Here is a 25633-nt window from a genome sequence, read left to right as displayed (position 1 = left end):
AGAGGGCAGTAGTGTATCAAAATACACTTTCACTTCTCACCAGTTCCTTGAGAAATAACTATGAATGAATCGCCTCTGTGAAGAACATGTTTGTCGGTCACTTAAAGAGTTCAAAATGTGCATGTGACGATAGTCTGACCCGTGTGCAGCGAGATGACTGTTAATCTTTAGCCAGTTACAATTTGTAGTTTCAGTTGAAGTCACCTTGTATCAAAGGAGTGTGTTCAGGCATGCCCTCCACATAACACAGGATTACGTAACCGACTGTAACACACCCAGGAGTGGGTTTTCAGTTGAGGGGCGGTGAGACAGGAAAACATCAGTAATCTGATGTAGTTTGAGAGTTTTTCACTGGGTTTTAGTATTTCTGGAGCTACACCCATAGTGACAATGTGTTTCCAAGGAAACTAGCAAGAGGTTGTTTGTCGAAGAGGATATATTTGTCTATGTAGTGTGTATGGGGGTGGGGGGTGGGGTGGGGTGATGAGAAATTGAGTTTCAGGCCAACGTGCAACAATTCTACACCGTGTAGTTTCTGTCCTTGTGTGAATCCTGAGTTCTGAGTAAACACAATCACTTAATCCCTCCTATTGTACGACAACTCACTATGGACTGGTCACTTGCACTGGCGATCTCAGCAGCTTTTTCTAGGATCTGCAAAAAACAAAAACAACAAAAGTGAGCACCATATTAGCGAACGCCTGCTTATACCTCATTGCCACAGTGCATTAAGTGGGCAGAGCACGTCCTGATCCTCCCATGCTAACAGCCACCACTTCAGCATAATCACTAGGTACACCACTCTCAAGAGCACTAAGCCGCCGTAATGACAAATTTAACTGCAGTCGTGTCTTGAAAGACGGCGCAGACTAGAGCATGGCTGACAGCTTTGTTGCATTATTGTGCATACATCCAGAGGAAGTTTGTTCAAATGTTTACATCAAGAATCTAAGCTTGGTGGCAGACGCACAAAAATGACATCAGAGCGAGTATCTTGAAGGATGGATGTCTGGCTGTCTGACCTTGTCAAAAGGAGGGAAGACGATCGAGTGTGACAAGTACTCTGGGAAGAGGATGTGCAGTGCTGTAGCGTTTTCAGTGTACGGGTTGGTCTGAATGGTTCCTATTGGGTTCAGCATCTCTTCAAGTTCATCTATGCAAGACACACAAACACAGATACACACTCAGAGGGATTTACTGTGGTGGAAACAACCGAAGGAGTACTTAACTGTACTTTAATAATTTAAGACAGCGCGAATGCGTGTGCTTTGAGTGTACCAGGAAAGGACGACCAGCAGTGCAGGGTGATGTCGCCAGTCTTCAGCTGCCCCTTGAAGTCAAACACCATGGTGTTGACCCAAGCGATGGGGTAATGCTGGGAGAACAGAGAGATTATTCATTAGTCAGCGGTTGTGGTTTCAAGGTGAGATTACAACCTCAAGGTTTACATAGAGGTCGTCTGAATGGCTAAAGCTTCACATTGACGTCAACAACTTGATAAATAAGGAACACACACGCAAATTACAATTGACTTTGTACTAATAGACCATTAGATGTAGCCAAATAGGCCTGCACGTGATTTGCACAAAATAGTAATGCTTTGCCTGACAAGCAAACCTGTTATGCAACATCACCTCACTGTCCCTCCATGTTTTGTTCGCCAACCCTGGTTTCTTTCCTCATTCCAAAGACAAACTTAATCAAGGTTGATGTTAAGTAACTAAACTAAACTGGGACAGTGTGCATGTGTGATAGTCCTTCTAACTTTAAGTGGCTGGATGGTTCAAAATATACAACAAAAGATGAAGGCAGCCAAGAACCCGCACATTTTCATCCAATGATGTCACCTGGGTATATTGAGACACATGGCATGTCAGCAGGAACTTAATTCTGTGTTTTTATTTTCACAACCGGGATTAAATGGATTCGACTGTGTATTTAGAAGCTCTGGAGATAAACACAAACACACTTTTATGTTTTAAAAGTAAAAGTACATCTAGAATTTTATTATTTCCTTAATTTTTTTTCAAAGATTTCATTCATGTATGAATCTATAAGAGGAACCTGAACAGCACATGGTCAACGATCAGAGCTTCATGTTATACAGACTGATGCATTCGCTGGGGCTTTTAAATGTTGATGATGATGCACATGTTCCACAGCATCTCGGACTCACCACTTTCCCTGCCTTGCGGATGGTCTGGTACTTGTTGATGTGGGCGTTTTTGGTGGATTTTTGCTTCTTGACCTTGTCCATGACGGCATAAATGGCGAAGCAGAGGCGGGTCATGCGCGGCAGGTCGCAGACGGCGATGTCAAACTCCAGCGTGTTGTCCCGCCACGTGTGCTCGGAGCGCCCGCTGCTCTCGCTGCTCACCGCCGGCTTGCAGAGCAGCTCCGTGCCGTGAAACAGGCCCGCCCTCACCTGGACCTGAGTGTGGAAGAACATGGCTTTATTCATTGAGATGCATCCTGTAACTCCTTTAAAGTGATCCACAAATCAGTCTGATGAAACACATTAACCTGGGCGACATATTTCAAGTGATGACTGAAAACTGTGGAGAACACCCAGAATTACTACCAGGACAATAATTGACAGATTTATTTTATTTTTTTTTATAGATGTGTGGGCGAAACATGGGTTTACCTTGGCAGTCTCCTCTGCGTTCACCTTGCTGCCTTTCACCAGGACTATCTTAAACGGGCTTGACACGTCCCACACACACGTCTGTACTTGCTGCAGAGAGAAAAGTGAGAGTGGAGGCTTGCGTGAGTAATATTACCATAATGCACTGTGGAAATATTTACTCCGACGCACTGCCTTTCTTCGCGCCAGCCAGTTCCCTGTGCGCACAAACAATACGGGAGGTCAGGCGGGTCACAGTGATGTCAAGCTGGGTGGATTTGCAAGGGTCAGCAAGTCGCCAGAACAAACAGCATCACATGACGCCCACAAACTATGAAGATGACTAACAGGCTCACTTCCTGCTGTTGGCTGCCTCTCTCTCTCTCTCTCTCTCTCTCTGTGTGTGGACATTTGCTCCAATCTGCCCCAATGCTCATGTGAGTGTGATGGTGAATGTAGTTTATAGATAAAAATATATATCATAGCTATACTGAGGAGCGTTGCCACAAATATACACACCCCACGCTTCGGTTTCATTGTGGTTGGTACTGCAGGAGCACGTTGATTACATGGAAATAAATTTAGTTCTAAACACACACAGACCAATCATACTTTCAGTCCATTAGTGTCTTATCAGTGAATGCCTACTTCCTCCACTACACTCATTATTAGATTATTAACAATAAAAGCTATTGACCATATACCTACTTCTTAAGAAAAGCAGTTCAAAGTTCTTAACAGTGCAGAAGATCAATATGGCACACAGTCACAGAAAAAAGGCTCTTGAAAATGGGGAATTACAAACCATATTTATAGCTCAGGTCTCCACTGGTTATTCATAATCACGTCTTTGAATGCAAACAGCTGAGGCCCATTCATCTCTGAGTCTAAACTTAGATGCTGAAACAATACTGAGGATCTCAGGGGACAATAGGAAGTCGAAGATGCAACACAAAGCCGAGCCGAGCTCGACTTTGAAAGGTCTCCAAGAAGGTCTCATCAGTTCCACCATAAACAGGAGGAGACAGTAGAACTATTGAGGGATCAGATTGTACATCAGCTAAAGTTTGAACTGGAATAAAGAAAAGAGAAAAAAAAACAGAAGAGTAATTCAACAAATAAGAAGAAGCCACAACCAAATGTCAATCAAAGCCACGCTGCACGAGTTAAAGTTGACTAATGAATGAACTTCTTAACTGGCTAACCCTAACCTCTTTAATGCAAAACATTTGGTTGACATTTCCCTTTGCATTTTTCAAAAATCCCTGCTGGAATTACACAACGATTGGTTGAAGACGGGGTAAAAGATCAGTCCAAAGGAGCAGAAGAGAATTTGGAGTGTGAATGATTCACAGCCTCTGCTGCGTAGGACAATTTACACTATATATATATCTGGAGTCAATAGAAAAGATTCACCGGTAAATTTGCATTGCGCTCACCCGTGGGTGTGAAAACCAAACCACTCTGCCTGCCACCTTGTCACTTTGACTGTGGCAACGTTTATGAGCCGAGTCGACACGACGTCGCCTCGCACCTCGTCATGCACGCAAACAAATCACTCCATCAAAAGTATTGTGACAAGTACAGCTCTCAATTCCAAACAGGCTTGTATTAATGGGGCCCCCCATTGGTGTGTCTGTTGGTGGTAGGGTCGCCTGTATCGCCCTGTCCATATGTTTGAAATGTCTGCAAGCAGGCCAATGCTGAATTCTGATTGGGCGTGTGAATATGACTGCTAAAGCGGGAGAATATTTTATCATGAAAAATTATGCACAACTACTGTGACGCTTGATACTCCTTGGCGGTGTGAAGCTCAATGAGTTTACGAGTAATTATTCAAGAAATGTGGTAATTAGGAAGCATCAGTGGCGTTTTTTATGCCACAAGAAACCCAGTTTATGTGATGAATGTGATAACATAACGATTTGACTATTAACCAACACCTGCAATATTTATCCACCTTCCAAAGCGCAAATCACCGGGGCGGGGATGGGCAGCTTTCTGTCAGGCATTTGAAACCCTGGGAGACTCTTACTGAAGCCAATTAGAGCCAACGTGACATTTAATGTGTGGACGTGCACACTGAGCAGTGATGTGCACCTGGAAGCAGCGGAGCGGCAAGGAATTGGGGGGGGGGGGGGTGGTGGTGGTGGGGGTGGTGGTGGTGGTGGTGGGGCTTTCTGACAACGTGGCAAATGCTGGCGGGGACGCAGCAGGCCTGATCCGACACACTGAGCTGCCCTATAAAAGACAGGTGGCAGCTGCCTGGTAAGTGTTTACCCAGTAAACCCTCCCAACTGCCTCACCCCGTGCAGGTGAATCAATTAAACCAGGGAGCTTTGGCTTTTTTTTTTTTTTTTTGGTGCCATAAGAAGAGTAGTGAGGCGGATGTTAGATAACTTATCTTGTGTACACTTTATGAGCATCAGTTAAGTAAATCACATTTCGAATTAAAGTCAATAGCTGTGGTTTTCAAAAACACAGAACCACCGAAGCAAAGAAGTGAGATCGGTCCACAGAGAGTTTCTAGACTCACCGTGGGAACCCTTCTCTTCGGAGGTAGTGGTAGAGGTGGGTTGGAGGACTTGCGGCTCACTACAGCCCCAATGGCCGACATTTCCTTGTCAAACATGGTCTTTACGGTGTTGGTGTGGACCAGAGTGAGGTGAGGAGGCTCCTTTGTCTGCAGGCACGTGCGAATGTACTGTGAACAAGATATGACAGCAACAGTTTAGAATTGTGTGCATATTCACACTTAAAAATCACTTTCATACATTTTTAAATGATTTCAGAATATCTTTTTGCTTGTAAAGAAAAAATACACAAATAAAAATCATACTTTCACCAACCAGAATGTAGTTAATCTCACTGAAATGTAGGTGTTTTATATTGACATCTGCTTATAGGCTATTCAGGTTTATATATACATATTATACATTGGAGAATCACATTCAGGGACCACAAGCTGCCCAATTCCATCTTGAATGGGCCAGACCGGTAAAATAGTGGCATAATAACCTTTAAATATCACTTTGAAAGTCTTTTATTGTTGTGGTCTAAGTATCCATGAGAAAAATATCTATATTTTCCCCAAAAAACAAACAATTACTTGTGAAAATCATTTCAATTTCAATATAAAGCCAATTTTAATATTACCTTCTGGTAATATTCATGGATATCTGGATATCTCGGCTCAAGTCTCAGTGTTGTGCCACAGATTGTTTTGTTATTGTCTGCAACACAGTGCTTGTTGGTGAGTTCAAGGTCAAAGCCATTCTGGCTTTTAAATTTCTTAGGCATGAGGGGATGAAAAATTGGATAGATTTAGTGGAGAGCTGAGGATTAGCAGCTACACCTGCCTCTGCAGTCATCACTTTACACCGGGATAGTTTAACTTTAAATCAGAGAGAACAAGAACTCAGATTTTTAGCAAATACTTTATTTGTGATACTTAATGGTAAATCAGTCCTTGATTGGGACAATCTACTTTGACATTTGATTGTAGTCTCAACTGTATTTGTCTCTACATAGAGAACAAAGTGGCTTTAAATCATAGCCACTCGAGATTAAATACTTATTTCTGTTGAGTGACAAAGTCAAAAACCGGATTTGTTTTCGAGTGGCGACGCTTTCTCATCAGAAGCAAAGCATGTTTGGAAATGATTTAGGCTGTTTGCACAGAACAGATTCAGCCCGTTGAAACAGGTTTTGAATAAACAATGGTATAGTGAAGAGAAAATCCCCTGCTTGCACTTTTACTAAAATATAATATCAGTGACACGGTCAAAACCTGTAATTATCAATTTATACTGAAACTCTCCCATGTTGAATGTGCCAATATTTTCTCTTGGCAGCAGGTAAAAGCCTTCAGTTGACAACTATATGACCTTCTCACACCCAAAACATGTTTGCCACCTTGTATTAAGAATTACCCAACAATGGAAAACATTTGCTGCATTTGTGAAAAAACAAAACAAACATGTCTTCTATATCCGTTTGTGGACATGGTTAACCCCTGACCAGGCCCGATGCACATCCACTGACCTGGTACTGAATGAGGGGGTGGTCGCCACACAGGAACTCCAGGCAGTGGCTGACCCTCAGCACATACTGACCCCCCCACGCCTCTTCCTCAGGCCCGTGGGTGGTCACCCACTTCCGTAACGCCTGCTCCATTAGCTCGGCGGGGGTGTAAGAAGATGGTACCTTGAGGCTGGCCGAGTCCTGCAAAACCGGAGAGGAAGACTTGTTGTGAGGTCTGATTGATTGATGAAATTACCGCGATGGTTCTGACACAAAAGCGCCGTAATCTCTGATTAAAGGTCATATTGTGTGAAATTCTGTTGAATCGGGACCAAAAAACAAAATAAAAAAAAAGCAGAGGAACAAAACGAGAGTGCACACATTAGTGACCCACGAGTTGGTGCGGTGGTTAGCACGCTTACAAAGACAGGACAACCCCCAAGCCAGGACAACCCCCAAGCCAGGACTTAAACTGTTTATTTGGTGATTTTAAAATGAATGTGGATCCATGTGTTCAATGTATATATTTCCATTTTCCCATAGACTAGCCAGACGGGTTCAGCTTTAGCTTCAGACCATAAGCTGGAAGATGGATGAATGGACATTATTAACTTGCTGGAAACTCTGCTCCACGATCAGGTGACCTGTCTAATGTCAACATTGATATTCTCCAGTTTTCTGCAACTTTACAGATTTGATTTATTTGATGTATACAGAACTGGTTCATTTCCATAGATATTTTAGGTTCTTTCCCTCTAATCTGTGGTGCCAGTAACTGAACAGCATTGTAAGCTAATTTAATGAGAATGCCTGTGTGACGGATTTCATTTTTAACTTAAATGTATATTTTATTTTTCTTATTCAGCCACAAGATGCTTATCAGCCCATTTTGGAAATATTTAGTGGAGTTTCCAATGATACATAGCAATTGACGATGGGCTACACTATTTCTCAGAGATAAAGGTAGATTTCCTGAAAAGAAAGTAGCTGCTGGATGTTTGAGGGAGGCCGATATAAAAAAATGTAGATCTTGCTGTTCTTATGAAAAGGACCCCTTGAACTGATTGAATTATGTGAAATATTCAATTGCAGCTTCTGTGATCCGCAGCCTTGACAATCTACACGTTCCACGTGAATGTTCAGTCCATCTACCAAAACAATAAACAATTATATCATCGTTAATCACGGTTTTGAAGAGGACATAATGTTTCATGATTTGAATGGAATGTGAGATCATGTGTGCGCTCACGGCTGAACAAACAGGCTGTGCAACAAAGTGCATGTAAATCCATTCGGGTCTTATTAGAGCCAGTCCGATACGCTCCCCGCGCCACTGTGAGCCTCACTGCTTCATGCTATTTAAAGCACGGCGCTGACCTGATACCTGAGATGGAATTTTAATTTCCTGCTGGGTTCAATAAAAAAAAAAAAAAAAAAAAAAAAAAAAAAAAGTCATCCATTAATCATTAACTACAAAAAACTACCAAGGCTCCATGTGACGGTGCTTCACACAGACCTCGTCCTGGCGAGACGGTTCAGGATGCTAATGACATCCTCTGATGAGATCACTGAAAGGAAGGATCACGCCTGAAGCTCGGCCGTGTTCACTTTTTGAACAATAAAGTAGGCCGGCACACTTCCTGGCTATAATGCAACTTATTGTGTCTGACCTCCCAAATATGACTTCCTGCCAATGTCCACCTGAGCGCGGTGGCACAGATGGTCCGTCTCTGTGGACACGGACGTGTGTGTGTGTGTGTGTGTGTGTGATGTTGATCAGAGCTGATATACAAGAGTCTGGAGGGACCTGACCATCTGTTTTATTATTAGATAATATTATGAACTGAAGCAAAGACGCAGAGAAACACAGACAGATGGAAGCATGCAGTCAAGTGAGTTCAGAGCAGGAGAGGCAGAGAGAGGTTCTTTTTAATCAGCAGTTTGGTCCCCTGAGCTGCCAGCAAATGTGTGTGTGTGTGTGTGTGTGTGTGTGTGTGTGTGTGTGTCTGAGAAAGTGTCATAATTTCACTGATGGCTTTGACCCACTTAGTGTTCGTGTCATGTGTCTTTTTGCGAGGTGGGCTCAGTCACGTGACTTGTGTGAAGCGGCCGAGCTGCAGCAGCATGTGCCTGCGTCGGAGGAGTCACACGGTTCGCTTTGCTACACAACAAGGTGGTTTTGTCTTCAGTGGCACCTTGGTATTTGGAGTTATTCATGAATGCAAGGAATTCATACATGAAATATGACGGAGTTGGCCGAGAGTTTTTTCCCCCCCCGTCTCTTTTGGTGACATGAACAAACTAAATACAGCCAAGAACAGACATATATGCCCTCATTTAGAATAACTGCAAAACAGCTGCCATGAAACAAAAGTGTCATATAATCCAAGCGCCCATCACTTAATACCGAATACAACTCAAGAACCAAGTAGATTTAATGGAAATGGAAGTGTAATGAGTCACAGATGATCTTGATGACTCCATTCAAGGTCATGGATCTTTTTTATTTTGCAGTTCTGTTTATTCACAAGTCATTACAATACTCACAACTGCAACAGTCTTCACATCGTTTTTATGAATCTCTCTTTTTAACAGTTTTGGGAACCCATGCCCTCGCTTAGGTTTGAGAGAATCTGTCCTCTCCGAGATGCACTTTTTATAGTCACTCATGTCTCCGACATGCTGTCGGCATTTCAGATGGATTTGAATTAGAATCACTTCCAGTGTTGCAGCCATCAAATTCCAAATCACTGACATTTCTTTTTTTTAATGAATTTGCAAAAAGTTTTACTTCTCATATCTGTTATGCTCTTTGCACCACAGGGTCTTTCCTTTGTGGAAATTGCATGTTATTCCTCTGCTTTGTTTCTGAGTCCTAAAGTTTGATACCCACTACTAAAGAAATGTGTGTTTGTGCCAATGTGAGTTACACTGCTGTAGCCCATGTGGTGAATTGATAACTTTCCAGGATGTAATGGGTTAAATTAGCATTTTACCACATAGATCTCTATATTAATGATCCAATGCACAGTCTGAAGCTGCTACCCAAAAGATTATTCGTGTTTCCACTATTTTCTGCTATTTTGTTAACAGATAATCCGCACGCAAACTACGCCCGCAAACTACGCCATTTACTTGAAAGGAGCTGCTCTCGGCTCCGTCGTAAATCAAAGATATGTTTTTGATGTAATGTGGAAAAATAAAACCCTTTAAAAGTAAAATGTTCCCGCTCCTTGCTTTTATTTGGTGAGGTTTTGCCAAGCTGTTAAAAAAAGAAGGATTTTCAGGAGAGAAAAGGCTCCGCTGTGATTCGAGTTAAACAAGGAGAATGACTCCTGTGCAACAATCGTGTACAAATGTGTGTAAATCAAAGAAAAATGTATAACAGAAAACGGATCAATCGGGGTCTGACAGCTAATTATGTGTTGGGGATGGATTATGGTAAGTCATGAAGTGGTTGTGCAATGTGTACAGGGACACTTCTTTGGAGATGCTCATGAAGTTGTTGCTGCAGTTGTCTGATACTTTAAGTACATAGTCACAATGTGGTTGCACAGAATTGGACATAGAAGGAAAACAAGTTGCGATTAATAGAAAAATGATATGATATTCTTCCACCAATGCAACTGAAAACATGAAATCTTTTAAAGCAGGTGCCCAAAAGTGCACTGACGTATAAAAATAGTTCCACTCCCAACTGTTCAGCGAGTGTTACCGTTTGCGTAAGCGGCAGTGCTTCCACTTTCTCCCTTCACTCGCTCTCTGCAGACTAAAACCCTCCTAAAACTTGTCAGGATTTCCAGCACTGACCTGGGACTGGTCGAAGTGAATGATGACTTTGAGATCAGCCGCCCGGTCGTTGACTCCGTCCGTGATGGCGGCGGCGAGCTCGAGCTGCGGGGAGAAGCAGGCCTGCAGCCACTCCGTGCACGTCATCATCTGAACTTGCTGCATCCTCTCCTCACTGAGGCGGAACATCTTCATGCGAAAGTCCTTCACCTCCTGGTCATTAATGGCATCGAGTTCATGGAGACCTGAGGAACATAAGCGGATGAGATTGAAAGTGTAACGCGAGGAAAATGTGTCACCAGTACAATTATATCAATACGTTTGTAGGTTTCAGTCGTCTCACTTTCTAGTCACCTGAAAAAAAGACATTAATGGAAAATTCTCAACCACCTGCTTGACGCCCAACAGCAGTAATGAATGTGTAACCAGGATGAGAAATAATAGTGTGTCGTGTGATTTAAGCCGACCCTCCTTATATTCACATGGATACCAAATACCGGAGCCATGATCTGCTGTCTGGCTGATCACAATTAACTCTCTGCCCTTGGTTGAACCTTTGTCGCACTATTTTGTTTTTCAGCCAGTGCTGCGGTGCAATCCTCCTCCGGTAATGAAAGCAGTGTGTTGGCATTTTGTTTGAGAAGCAGTTAACTTTCAGACGAGGGGCTCTGGACCACGTTCGCCAAGTAACTATTGTTGGAGATGAAAACATTAAAGGAATAGATCGTAGTCACCAATGGTGAATGGGGCTAAACGGTTATGTGAATCATTGACTTACCTACATGTTTTCTAATCGGTTCTAACAAAAAGACCAAGAGGCTACACTGCGTAGTACACTCCAAATTTCAGGTGTTTTTACCTTTTTTTTTTTTTTAGGTCTTTTGATGACAAATTTATCCTAATTTCTAGAAAATCATGTAAAAACAGGCTGCTTAATTATGTGTATGTACATTAGAGCCCTCCCATAGATGGAAAACATACATCTGAGGCTAAGTGGCCACTATAAATTTCTGAGAATGCGAGTTTGTGTATTGTATTTAATTCAGAATAACTTAAACATTTTTTTTTCTTTTCTTTTTTAGAAAAAAAACCCCAACTTTTAAACTGGATTAAACCTGTTAAATGAATTATTTTTCCCTCCATTTCATTCCGTAGAAAAGTTTCATTCTGCAGAAAGTTAATAAGCGACCTTATTTAGTGAATTTCTTGAGCAGTGAGAACCCACAAAGGAAGCAATAAAGTTGACTTTATCAAGCCAACCAAGAAAGCAACCTGTATATTTGGCTTTAAGCAATTAAGGAGCAGTAGAGTAGTTTAATCAATTTCTAAAGAATGGCTGAGGTATAACTGGGGTATGTGAGAACTTAGGAAAGTCAACCTCTCTGTGTCGGATTAGAACGTCTCTTCACCTCTTATGTATAAATAAACATCCAGAAGATCTGGCTTTCTTCTAAAGTTTGATCACTTCAGTGGACTGTGCTCCTATGTAGCATTTATTGATCCCCTCCTCCCCTCTAATCTCAAGCAGAGATAACAAAGAGTGACGGGTGATGGAGGACACATCCAGGCAATCATCACGCTTCTCTATCAGCCACCTGGGTCACTGATATGAGCCGGCTGCATGCCAGCTCAGCTCTAATAGTCGGGGCCCACTTCAGGAGGTGCTCAAGGCTCGCTGTGTGTCGGAGAAAGATTTACTGTCCTACTTACCAACTCCTAAGTGCTTTCCTGCACTGGGAATGTCAAAAAACGGACAGTGATTCAATTCATCGTGGAGGGAGTGATGCACATGGAACCTCGACTGATGGTCTTGAGGTTTAAATGGGGGGCGTGTCCTCGGAGTGGTCAGTCTTACCCTTGCCGATGAGCACGCCGATTTTGGAGTCCAGTAGTCGCTCCGCTCGGCCACAGTTGCGCGTCACCAGCTTGAGCACGGGCAGGAAAGGACGGACATCGCACAGGCGGCGGGTTTCGTCCTCCAGCTCCTCATGCACGGCCGCCTGGTTGACACATTCGAACATGTGGCTCTCCATCTCGCCAAGGGCGGGAAACAGAGGGAAGGTCTGAGCCTGCTTCCATAAGAGCTGGAATGGAGGAAAGGGAGGAAATTACATTCACCAATGTGCTTTTGCATCACCAAAAACCACAGGGAGTGTTTTTATTGCCTCAATTAGACAAACTTAAATAAAACTTACTTGGAATATCTACAAATGTTTGATTTAAGCTTAGTGGAGATGCTTACTGAAGAATGTCAGTATGCTCGGATAAAATGATGCTGAATCATGTTTAATCTTAAAACAAATCAAATAATTTTTTTTAAGTGCTGAGAACCTTTTAGAGATCATGACCCAGTTAGCGGTAAAGCAAAATGCTGCAATACCATTTTCTACCACTACAGAGTGTCACAGGAAGAGCCAATCCAGTTACATCTCCTTTTCTTGCACTGAGAAAAATGTAGATACAAGAAAAGGGCCAACACGTAATTTCAAAATTGCTTAAGTATTGTGCCGTGGAGACAGACTAAATTAGCAAAAAACAACAACAATGTACTGTAATACCATTCCTACCACTAGATGGTGTCAAAAGACAGATCACTCCAGAAGCAGCTGGCTAAAAAGCATGAAAACGACAAACGTAGATACAGGAGGAAGGATAATTACATCTGGCAGACATAGTGACCCAGTTCGCCATAAAACAAAATGTGGCAATACAATTTTCTATCACTAAATGGTGTCACAAGACGAGTCACACCAGCAGCATTTCCTTCCCACTCAGAAAAAAACTACATTGTCACTCAGGTGGCTTCAAGTGACGTTTTCTTACAGAACGTGATCGTTAATTTACAGCACAACACGTACATCGTGGAGAGTACATGACGACTCCTCGGTGCTCCTGTTTTGTAAGGGCCTGGTTTATCTTGGAGTGTTCCACACAAAACATTTGGCATATGGTATAATGGAAGAAGTGGAAGTGGCAAAAACAAACATATGGCTTCAATGTGTTCTAACATATTACTAAAATGTATGTTTTTATGCTCACAAACACACGTGACTCATGGCAACATGACACAGCTCCTGAGTGAGGGAATGAGGATGTGGATACTGGGTCCTGCATGCAGCGTGGCATGATTCATGTCCCTGTGTCCCCGACAGCATGATCACAGGATCGAGTGTCAAGTCCTGTGTTTGTGCGTGAATGCACAGAGCTGCACTGTGTACTCCTGGGATGAGACACATTAGCCCTCCAAACTTATACTTTCTGTACCAAGAAGCCTTGTGATGTTGCATTTCTCCTAAAAGCCCATGAAGAACAATAAGGAGATTTAATTATTGGGTTTCACAATGTTCCACAAATTACTTAATGAATTCCAGTCATGCTATTGTCATTTGTCACACACGTTTTATCAGAAGACCTGTTTTTTTCCCCCACTTCTTTTTTCTCTTATGTGTTTTTATCTGTTTTTTTCTGTGAAGCACTTTGCTACTCGTACATGTCTGTGAAAAGCGCTATACAAATAAATTTTACTTACTTACTGTTCACAGGCAAGTGAAAAGAAGAAAAATAAGCATTGTTTTGGTAGATTATTATTTTTTTTTTTAGGAAGATATGTTCCTCAAAGCATTTAAAAACAGTCCCTCTTCAAGGAAATCAGATGTGAACATCATGAGCACAGGCTGATGACTGAAGGAGACGCACGCTTTCAGAAGGCTGTTTGATCGCTGATAAAAGGTCTGTATGAAGCACCCTGGAAGTTTCTGAAAGGTCAAAGAAGCCTCGTATATCTTTTTCTCAATTTCCAAGAAGAGCACAGAAGCAGATGTATACACAACACGTAACTAAAAGTCGCTGTAAGCAAATATCTGTGAATGTCACAGTGAAATCTGTCTGTATCTCTGGTCATGTTACAGAGTGGATAAAAGCCACCAGTGTGTTTCTTTTGTTTTTTTTTTTCTTTTCTGAAAATGGCAGACATTATGTTCTTATAAACAGACCGGCTTGTTGTTTTCTATTCAGATGAACGTCCTCAGGCTTGAACAGTGTCTGAAAAACCATAATGGAATGTAGCTGTGTCCATGCAGGACAGGTTTGATGTGGACTGAGTAAAAGATAACTAAACACTAACTATGAAAAACATGGTCATTAATTATCCTGTTATGAATGAGTGACACAGGCAGACGTCTCCTGCTTCAAATGTCAATGTAGGCCCAAAACGCAGCCGACGTCCATTTCCAGAATCAGTTATTCCGTAGACTATTTTATTTCACGTTACATTAAAAATACAGCTACTTCTGTTACAGTGGCACTGCTTTCAAGTTGATGTCAGGAGAACTGAGTTAATTTAAGAATAACCAGTTTCTCTTCCTACTGTAATAAATACTTTAAATTAATAGTAACTGTTATGGTTGGCTCAGATTGGTCAGTCCGGCAAAGGACTTGCGATCAAAACTGCAATAAATACTTTATGGTAGTCAGCAGCTGCTTATGATATATTACTAAGGCCCTGGTTACACTGCGATGTTTCAACAATATACTACAAACACATTAAACATTAACAATAGTGAGTGGAATTTGAAAGTTGTTGCTGATAAGTTTGTTTTCCGTCAATCAGGCAATTGATCAATCGTTGTAGCCGTGAAAAACTTTTCCCAAACATGCTTATCCACACTTAACAGAAGTAAAAAATATCATTACAGCCTTGAAGTCTACAAATGCTCTGTAACACGTTGCTAAAAAGGACAGGTCATTTTCTTCAGTCCCTAAAGCCTCACGGAGTCTGTGGCTTTTCACCCCACAGCAACAGAGACTCAGAAACAGCACCAGGAGCACTGCAACAATTACTTCAGTCAAAAGAATTGGATAATGTCTGTATGACTGACCAGCTCCTGTGTGTGTGTGTGTGTGTGTGTGTGTGTGTGTGTGTGTGTGTGTGTGTGTGTGTGTGTGTGTGTGTGTGTGTGTGTGTGTGTGTGTGTGTGTGTGTGTGTGTGTGTGTGTGTGTGTGTGTGTGTGTGTGCACAACAAGAAGCATAAAGGGCATTTAAGGACAAACTAACAAGTCATTCCAAGAAACTATGCAAAGCATGTTCAAAGCCGATTATATTACATTTCCTTAAAAACAAGGCTTACCAGTTTGATGTGTTGAATCGTGGCCTCGCGTGGAACGTCCAGCTGGATGTAGATGCCGGTGGGCAGCAGAAAGTCCACGGTGATCTGGTCCGGAGCGTGTCCGGCCAGGGGCGAGTGGGCCGCCCATATGTCCAGGAGGTCTGTCATGGCAGGAGGCATGGCAAGGATCACCCGATACCAGCTCAAACATAAGGACCTGGAAAAGAGACAAATAAAGAAATCACATCATGGACCCTCAAATTAATGGGAGCAGCCATTAAAGCTTTAGGAATGAGAGGTCAGTTTTCGGTGAGTGATTGAAGGGTGCAGTGGTGGGATAAGCAGTAATAGCTCCATCCCAAACATTTGAAAAATACTGTATAAGTAATTTTTTGGGACAAATGTCAGATACCATCAAGCGATAAATCAACACGTAACCGGTAACCTTTGCAGAGTCTCCAGGGACACGGTATTAAGGGACCTTGTGAGTAAAAAAACTAAACTACTAAGAAAGTTGGAAACAAGGAGCCCTTCATGTAACTCGGTGTTCATTCAACTTGTTAATTTCAGACAAGTTTATAACCCCTGCCATAGTCTCCAGACTCCTTCATTACATGGCAGTTCACCTGGGTTCATTTTTCTATTGTAAATAGTTATAAATGTTTACTTCAACAAGTTTTGTTGACACCACAAGGTCGTTTGCAGGACGGATAGTGATTTTTAATTTCTTACATTTTGTCGTGTTCTGACTTTTGACTAATCTTTTTCACACTAGTGGAGAAACGCTTACAAAGGTAAGGGTCTCATAATACTGAAGAACAGCTTAAAAAAAAAAAAAAAAAAAAAAAAGATCCATAAATTGTTTTCTCCGCCATGTCAGCCATAAGAAGAACTACGGTGCGGTTGTTTTTCCCCCCTCATATATTCATTAACGAGGCGTTGACAGGCACAAATGATACAGAGTCACTGTGTCCCTGCGAGGGCAGCACTGTGTCGGGTCCGGTGGGAGGCTGCTGGTTTTAATTTGGATGAGGGCCAGTGCTCAGAGGAATGCCCACTAAGCAAACAGAACAAAAGTTCAGCTTGCCTTCCCTTCATCTGACAGTCCAGTCCCCTCAGAGCAGAACACACACACACACACACACACACACACACACACACACACACACAATGAAAACACTCACACTCAGAAATGGGTAAAAGTGCACCAAAAACATACGCACCGAGCAGGGACTCTCTGAACGTACGCGCTTACACAACATAAAACTGCTATGTAAACGACCAAGACGGAGCCAGGAGGAGGTTATGTTACCGTCATTCCTCCGGAGGGCTCGCCAGGAGGCGGCGAGTGTGCAAAGCTGACTGCTCGATATTCACAGTGATCCGGGGAATCTTGCTCAAGTGCACTTGAAGGACACCCAGCACACGCTGGCATGTGGAGGGATGAACACACACATGCTGCATGTTAACTGTGCAGAGTTCCTTGGAGATGCATTAAGTGGCTTCCCAGCTGCCGGCGTAAAAAAAACAAAACAAAACAAAAAAACAGCCTACAGCCTGGTTTCCATTTGGGCCCCTGCCTCAACCGCAGCTGCACCGTCACACCACTTCCACCTGCATTTTTCTCATTACTGTGTCCTCGAGTGGCCCCGGGTGCATCAACTCTTCCCCTACGCCACAAGTCCATCTCCATGTCTGCTCAATCCTCCCATTACAAAAAAGAAAAAAAGAAAAAGTGTACAGCACTGATTGCCTCTAATGGTCTTCTCCTCCAAGTTAAGTGCTTGGGCAACCAGAAGATGAGCTGCTGTTTAGCCGCGTGCCTGAGCACAGTGCAATATCCCCGCTGCATTTAGAGCCACAATCTCTGCCCCTTATCATTATGAGCCATTGAGATGGAAACCATCTTTTGCACTTCTTTAACTTGACTGATGTTTGAACGCCCCTCCAAAAGAGGCTTTGCTTTGTCAAGACAGTCTGAATACAATCACATTCACACGAATTTCAATCTCGCAATTTCACACATTTTTTGTGCAATTACGACTGTGAGGTCAGTCTATTTGTGTCCGTTTAACCTTAAAAAAACTAGCAGCCTTCAAAGAGACATGCATACCCCCTCTGTATTCCGCGAGGCGGTCTTAAATTAATCTAGTTGCTGAACATGCGACTTTAATTTCTGAGTAATCTCAGATTCAAGGCTTCTCTTCACAATGAATGACATTCTTACATGGAAATATGAGTCACAATTAAAGCTATTTGCACATCTTACACCTACAAGTCAGAACCGGATACATAGCTGTATAGAAGTCAACTCTAAGTTTGGAACAACATGAAACCCTGAAATGACAATGTGCAAATAACTCCAAATAACTAAGGACTAAAGTGGTTGGCGTCCTTGAAGTTGTGCTGTGACAAGACAAAGACCAACCTACAGGAGCCAGCATTTGCCTTTCTGTCCAGTAATTTTGTGAATAAAACTTTTAAACATGGACAAATGGAGTACCACCATCTTATGAGACTTTTTTTTTTTATTGCGATTGAATTCAGTTCCAAAAATATCTTTGAATACAATATATATCTGATGTTCTCCCATTTCGCCTTCTTTATCCTGCTTAAATTAAATATTTAACATATATAATGTGCAAGTTCCTGTAATGTTGATTCATTTTTGAATGCCGACATTAATCTGTTATCTCATGTGTACCTCTGTATGTCATATTTCTTGTAAGTTTTTTTTTTTTTTTTTTACAAAGAAATGAAAATGGAAGAAATGGAGGTTACAACCAATTAATTTAAGTAAATGCTATGTAAACTTAAAAGACAGAACAAAATATAGTGAAAAAAAAAAAGTAAGCGGTATTGCAGGTTTACATACAAGGACCCTCATGTTTACCTTTCCATACAAGGAAACTCGAAGTGAAACCCAATCTACATCAACCCAGACAATAATTACAATTCCAGACAGCTTTTAACATAAAAGTATGTCTCTTTTTAAAAACTTGTTCCAGGAAGCAGCAGCATGCATAACCTCAGTTTGACTGCTCATCTGCCCCCACAAAACAACGTTTTACTCACTATATAAGAAGCACGTACACTTTGAGGAACAACAAGAACACAACGCAACACAAGCAGTCATTCACAATCAGTCTCTGCGCAGACAATGGCCGAGCCGTTACGTCACAAAGGTGCACAGTTACGACCGGGAGAAGTAACCCGACGCCGTATAAAACCGACGGCACAGCGTTACCGCGGACAGACGACTGATTGCATGTGCAATCGCACGTAGGAAGACCTCGCCAAATAATTACGGCCTACAGAGTACACAGCTTGAATGCTGCGTCATCCTGCTGTGGCGTTCACACACTCAGCCTTGCTCTCTCACACACCGGCTTACTGTACATATAGGTTACAGGTGAGGGGGGGGCGGGGTTATTGAGGATGCAGTGGCAGACGGCCAAAGGTCCGCTGCCAGGTCAGGTTTCAGGTGGGGATCAAGCGGGTTTGCAGGATCAGGGAGAAACGAGAGTTTCATGTGGCAACAAACGGTTGCCTGAAGGGAGACGTCCAGCACGTCAGCGTCAGGCGAGGTAAACAAAGTGGCCTCCATTTGAAAGTTCTTTGATGGATGTCTGCATTTCAAGAAATATGATCCCCCCCCCCCCCCCCCCCCCCACCACCCTCCCCCTTACACGTTCTTTGTGTTCATCTGATTTGTGAAAAAATGTTCCCAGAGATGAAGACAAAGAGTATTACTCAAAACACATACTTTGGCTTTCTTGTGCGAGGAATAAAGAAAGAAACCAATCAGCTATTCACATCTGTGACTCGTCCATCCCATGATCAAATATCTGCAGATGCACTGAACGGGGGGGGGTCTGTAAATCAAAGGCTTGATGGAAGATCAGAGAGAAACTTGCGTCTCACACTATCAAGAGTCAAATGCGAACACAGACGAATGTGACCTCTGACATACAGTACATCACAACCGAGGGATTCGAAAAAGAAATCTTAGCACAGCTATGAAAGGCGAAGTCGATCTTTGCTTCCTCTGAGCCAGTGACATGTTGCCATGGCTTTCATGCCCAGATGCATTTAACAGTAACACTGGTGTTACTCAGCGGTCTCTTTCTAAAGCGCTCTGTCCGACAGTAAGGCGCCTGTGAAGCTGTCTACAATAGAGTGAGTGTGTCCGTGTGTGTGTGTGAGTGATTGAAAACAACAACAACAAAAAAAAGGAGATGGGTTTAAATCAATGATGTATGTGTGTAAGAGGTTACGCCTGGTGATTAAAGGTCCTGTGACACATTTTCTTCTACACTGTGCTAAAAATAAAGTTTGCAAAGGAGATCTAGGACTTCTTCACCTCAACGCTACAACCAGTGTACTCAAGTACACGAAGGCAATACCAAGACTGACTGAGTCAGCTTTTCCACTTCTAGGCAGGCAGGGTGTGTGTGTGTGTTTGTACCGAGTTCAAGATAAGTTGGTCATCTTAATTATATCTATGTACATTGAAGACATGTCGCTGGTTCTAGTCCAGGATGGAATGCAGACAACTTTTTTCTTTTTTAAATAAAAAATATATATATATTTTTTTTCTTCACTCAAGATGCTTAATGTTTGGGTAATTACTGATTCATACTGAGCAATCTGTGACTGAGGCTCTGCTGATCATAGCCACCATACATGACTAAAGGTTATAAAACATCTTTTTTTCTGTCTGTCAAGTCATAGAGGCTTTTTGGATCATGAGATTTTGAACCTTCATGTTGGCGAGTGTTCACGCTCCATTTGTAGCCCCAGGAATTTTGTGAGATTTTAAGCACCTACTTGGGACAGGCACTTCCTGCTCACCTTCATGAAAGGTAAACGAAGATACAAGGATCTTGTGGTTAAACGTGTGAAAGGAGCTTGACGAACTCATATACAAGTAGAAGATAGAATTATTTTCAAAAATTCCCATAAACATCACATATTGTATGGCACTGGAGTGAGGAGGCGAAATTGACTAGATTGCCTGTAAAAGAACATTTCTCTCAGATTTTAGTTTAATTTGCACACCGGACTCATTTTTGAATGGGTCATCTTGTCAACTTCAGCAGATGTCGTTGAAACAATCTCATGAGTGATATCTTGCATCGCTGTACTCATTCCAGTGAAATCGTAATGATTGCACATTTAGCTGGTTGAGAAGAAGCCTGTTGGAACAGAAATTTCTTTCATTTTATTTAAATTCACATTTTATGTAATGTTGGGACACAGTTTGACAATTTCATAAAGATAACCGAGAACATTCCCAAAAAAAGGAAAACATTTTCAAAACCTTTCCTAAAGACTTCCAGGACTGCAATCACGTTTTTTTAAAGTTTTTTTTTATTCCCGTTACTCTTTCAGGAATGTTACTGTCGCACAATCCTTGTAAGCTTCAGTTCCGTTTTGTACAAATGCAAAAATGTGCTTCTTTCCTCTGCAACATGTAAAACATTAAATAGTTGTGTTTTGAAAAAAGTTGGCCGTAAAATCAAAAAGGGGATTTAAGGAAACATTAAGGCTCTGGAAACATTTGATGACAAAAATAGATCAGCTCAATATTAAATAGAGGAAAACATAATTAGTTGCAGCCTTAACAAGATTAATGTGTTATATTTAGAGTCGGAACAAATCCAGTTCATTTGACATGTTGGCGCCACCTGAATCAAGGAGCAGTTTCAGCCACGAACCACAGCGGTACAGAGAGAAACTCTCTGCCAATTATGCCATAATATCCCCACACACTGTACGATACTTTACCCACACAACCGCCACACGTAACCCATTTATCAGAGTACACAGGGCCTGGCCTTGAAACATGACCTGGCTGCTGCAGACAGTGTAGTTATGAAAATGAATGCTTTCTATGTTGATCCACAACACAGGTAATGCACGCAGAGAAACGCACCTGTCATGGTGGTCAACATGAATGAACAGTACTCCAACGCACAATACGCCTACTGTGTTACAACCCGACTAGTGTGTGAGGGTTAATGTTAAAGCTTTTAAGCTCTGTAGTGCGTCTGGATGGTGTGTGGATCTGCGGTCAGTCAGTGTGTGTGTGTGTGTGTGTCTTATGGGTGGGGGCTGAAGTGAGTGCATGTTTGAGTCACCTACTACGCAGCACTCTTGCTGACTGTGTTTAGAGGTGGATGCAGGTGGTGGACGGAGATCGTAAACATATATTAAAGTATGTTGCTCATTTCAATTCAGGCTCAGTGACTACCCGTATGCATGTGTGATGGTGTGTAGTACACAGCTGCAGCGGTTGTGACCAGCAGTCAGTTTTACCTGCCATCATGGAGGTGAAATTAACCTTGTTTACTTTACTTTGTGCTATAAATTCTACTACTTTTTGAATTGTTTTTATTTATAATTGCATTTTTTTTTTAAATTGACTTATTTTAATTTTTAGTTAAATGTTGTAATTTAATCAAATGTATGTTTTTCTTATACTATTTATTGGATTGTTAATTTTACAATTATACTTTTTATTAATTATTTTCTATATTACATATATTTTGCAATATATTTTAAAATGCTTTGAGGTTTGGTTAGATATATAAAAGGCAAACATCTATGGCCGACTTACCAAAGTTGCATTACTATTCAAGTACATCTTTGACTCATCGGCCCATTAAAAAACAAAAAGCAAAAACAAAAGACATGTCAGCTCATCGCAAGGCCAAGGTCCAAATTTCAAAATATAATTGCAGGAGATAATATTTTACATATTTGTTGAACATTAAAGGACACAGCACGGTGATATGGTGGTGCTTATGAGGACCAAACGTATGAAAACTTAAATGGTAAAAACCAATTGGCCAAAATGTCGAGACAGACAAGTATTTCTATATTATATGTTGCATGGCTCTCAAAAGGAAACAAAGCTGTTTTTTTTTCCATGGAACAATACGAAAGAGGAAGAAACCATGCAAACAAGCCACCTTTTTTTTTTTTCCCTTCCCTGGTTGATCATTCACAGCTGCGACTGAATCAGGTCAAAGCCATATTGTTAATGTCACCATAAAATACACCCAAAAAGTGGTGTTGATCTGAATCATAGTCATGAAGTATCTTCAAGTTGGTTGGCAGGAAACACTGGAGGAGTTATTAAAAAAAACTAAAACATTGATGGTCCATACTTCCAACTGTTCTGGCCCCAAAAAATACATTGCTGTAATCTTCATTTACAGAGTTTCAGTACAGCTGTACGACGGTGGCACATTGATCTGAATCAGGCGTGTGCGAGCAGAAAAGTCTAAACTAGTGTACAGAGGGTAGACGGCTGGAATTTATTGAGATCCGTTAGGAGATAGTGGAACTGGTGAATGTATTGCTTGTAAAATGAATCAAAAAGGAGCCTACCTGAATCATTTATTATGATATTTCAATACACTAACAAAAGAAAACAAAGAGCGCTGACATCTAGATGAACCACGGTTTTATTATAGTCTGGTCACATCTTTTCCTCCTCTCTCCACAAGCTTTTTATTCCATTCATGATGGGATTCCTAAAGAGAAGGGGTTCATATGACATTTTAAAGCAAAATCGCTATCTGCTGTGTGCCGCGCATGACAAAGACGCATCGTTCTCGGAAATACCAAAAGGGGAACTTTTAGGAAACCAAATCCCTGTGAAAACATCAGCACAGTGAATGAATAACTCGCTGCACGTGAGAGGAAATGTGAGTGAGGTGATGGTATTCGGTGGTTCTTGTTTGTTAGTTCCGAGAGCGTGACCCAACCACTAAACATCGCTCTATCACAACCACCTCCACAGACACGGGGGCACACGCCCACTGCTCAGACAGGATGTAGTGACACGGCACAGGAAACGAGTGACAAACAGCCAGCAGAGAGCGAGGAGAGAGGAGAGAGGACAGAGAGAGAGAGAGAGAGAGAGAGAAAAAGTTCCAACCAGTCATTCATAAAAAAAAAAGCTGATGCAGGGCTGAATCACAGGCTGGACTGTTATTCCTGTTCCTCAAGAGCTATTTTTAGCTGCATCTGCTTTAGTGTCATCAGATGTACTAGAAACACATAAACAGTTGTTTTTAAAACGCCACTGAGACCCAGAAGGAAAATGACTAAACTGCGACTTCATAACCTCAACTTAATCATGAGCGGATCGTCGGGAATTACCAAGTCGGCATCGAGGCAGTCTGCGCAGCGGCAGGCCAAACTTTTGACCGCATTACAATTACCGATAAAAATGACAGTAACTGCGCTGATCATGTCAAAACTTGAGTCTGGAAGCGTACGTCTTCTTCAGTGGCCTCGTATGAAAATCTCCCGAGACAACCACGAGACGATACCTCCTTCCGAGAGAGCCGGCCGGTCCCTGATGCGCTGTGACCGAATTGACTTTGAATGGCAGCAGAGGGAACTAATATGCACTCCTCGCCTTCTATTAGTGGATCAGGATGACAAAGTCATCATCAGTCGAGTGCAGGAAGGACGGAGAAAGACCGAAACGAGACGCAGCATTAACAGCCCGGCCCGTTTTCATACATCAGACTGCTTGAAGAGCAAAACAGGATCTTATAATCAATTCCAAATGAATTTGAGACATTGGTTCTCGAAATGAAGCCTGCATCATGCTTTCATACCAGCATTTCATCAGCAGTTTTTATTCAATTCCTTTTTGTCTTTTCATCAACCTCCCAGATAAAAATAACTTTTTATTGGTAAATCTATTCAAAAGATTTCAAATAAACCTCGTGTTAAGATAGCAGAGAAGGGTAACAATCATAATTAAACCGGAATGAAAATCTAAAAAAAAAAAAAAAGAAAAAAGTCAAGTATGCATAGTGGATAATATCAGTTTCTGAATACTCATACAATACTTCAACATTTAAAAACCGAAAATGGTGCATGAAACACTGACGTTAAGGCTCTCCGATTGCCTCGCACGTATCACACAACAGTGAGACCTGGTAAGGGTCTCTCTCAAACATCCATCATTTCTATGTGCTGTGCATCTAAAACAAAGAAAACTGCCTTTTAAAAGAAAAATAAATAAACAACCGCCTCCCCATTTGGCAAACTCATCTTCCATAAGAGACAAAGTCAAACCAGGCCAGTGTCCTAATAGTAGCTCACTAACAGGTCAGGTAAGCAATGGCCGACTCAAAAAGCATGAAATTGTGGAGATAAATCCAGGTATTAAACATCCATAGAGTGTGATGGGGAATATACACCCGTCTCAATTTGTCTGGCACTTCTCCGTTCTACGTAAAGGTATGAAAATGTCTTTTTATTGTGACACAGCAGGAGTAAACATTGTCCATGAATCAACTGCGATGGTACTACTAAAAACATGCACATATAAATATCAAACCACAAGAAACCAGCTTCAATTAGTGTTGCACAATTGTTTTCACAACGAATTTGATTTATTGAAACAGCGTGATCCAACTTATTCAGCTTCAGTTGGGACCACTGTGGAATTTATAATTTGTTTAACAATAAGAATAGCTGAGGCAGGTGTATCGTGAAATGTTGTTATGCCCGTTTTAGGTATGTGTGTTACGGCATGTCCCTGTATGTATTTGTTTTAGATCCACAAAGCAAAAACAAAAAACCCTCTGTAGGACCAGATGACTGTTACAAGTGGTGGAAAACACCTGGACTGATGTCAGCATGTGACGGCGCACTGAAATCTACAAGAGAACAAGGCAACGCTCAGTCTTTTTAAAATCAGTTACCTAGCAGCCGTGTTCACCTGAATTAAAAAAAAAAAAAAAAACAACCACCACATTTGAATACCGAGGTTACTGCACACTGAACGTTCAGTGCTGGAAACAAGTTCAGCTCATGAAGTGTATCAGTTTGAGAACACGCCGTCCAAACTCAGCTTCAATAATGAAAGCAACTGTGTTAAACTGGTAGTCAAAGCAGTGCTGTGTCACGGAGGGTCAAGGAGGGATGGAAAACTAATTAATCATATATATATTTAAATAAAACATCTAGTTGGTTAAGAAAGCAAGAAATAATGCTGCGTTTGGAGATACATAGGAAAAGCTGGGATAAGGTTGAAATCAGGGATACTGAACA

General features: G+C 41.7%; 1 protein-coding gene across 2 annotated transcripts in view; it reads right to left on the bottom strand.

Moving 5' to 3' along the window:
- Positions 1-25633, bottom strand: part of pik3cb (phosphatidylinositol-4,5-bisphosphate 3-kinase, catalytic subunit beta) — a 62704-nt gene that overhangs the window by 11439 nt on the left and 25632 nt on the right. For both annotated transcript variants that reach the window (XM_080459776.1, XM_080459777.1), the window contains exons 3-12: positions 15566-15761; positions 12294-12522; positions 10460-10683; positions 6671-6850; positions 5163-5330; positions 2648-2737; positions 2177-2431; positions 1279-1375; positions 1023-1153; positions 607-654 (exon numbers count right to left, since the gene is read on the bottom strand). In XM_080459776.1, coding sequence (XP_080315902.1) covers positions 607-654; positions 1023-1153; positions 1279-1375; positions 2177-2431; positions 2648-2737; positions 5163-5330; positions 6671-6850; positions 10460-10683; positions 12294-12522; positions 15566-15724 — 1581 coding nt within the window. In that variant the 5' untranslated portion in view covers positions 15725-15761. The remainder of the gene's footprint in view (positions 1-606; positions 655-1022; positions 1154-1278; positions 1376-2176; positions 2432-2647; positions 2738-5162; positions 5331-6670; positions 6851-10459; positions 10684-12293; positions 12523-15565; positions 15762-25633) is intronic.

The sequence above is a fragment of the Lipophrys pholis genome (assembly GCF_963383615.2).
Source record: "Lipophrys pholis genome assembly, chromosome: 3".
Classification (NCBI taxonomy): domain Eukaryota; kingdom Metazoa; phylum Chordata; class Actinopteri; order Blenniiformes; family Blenniidae; genus Lipophrys; species Lipophrys pholis.
Note: the sequence above shows the minus strand (reverse complement) of the source record. Positions and strands in the feature narration are given on the sequence as shown.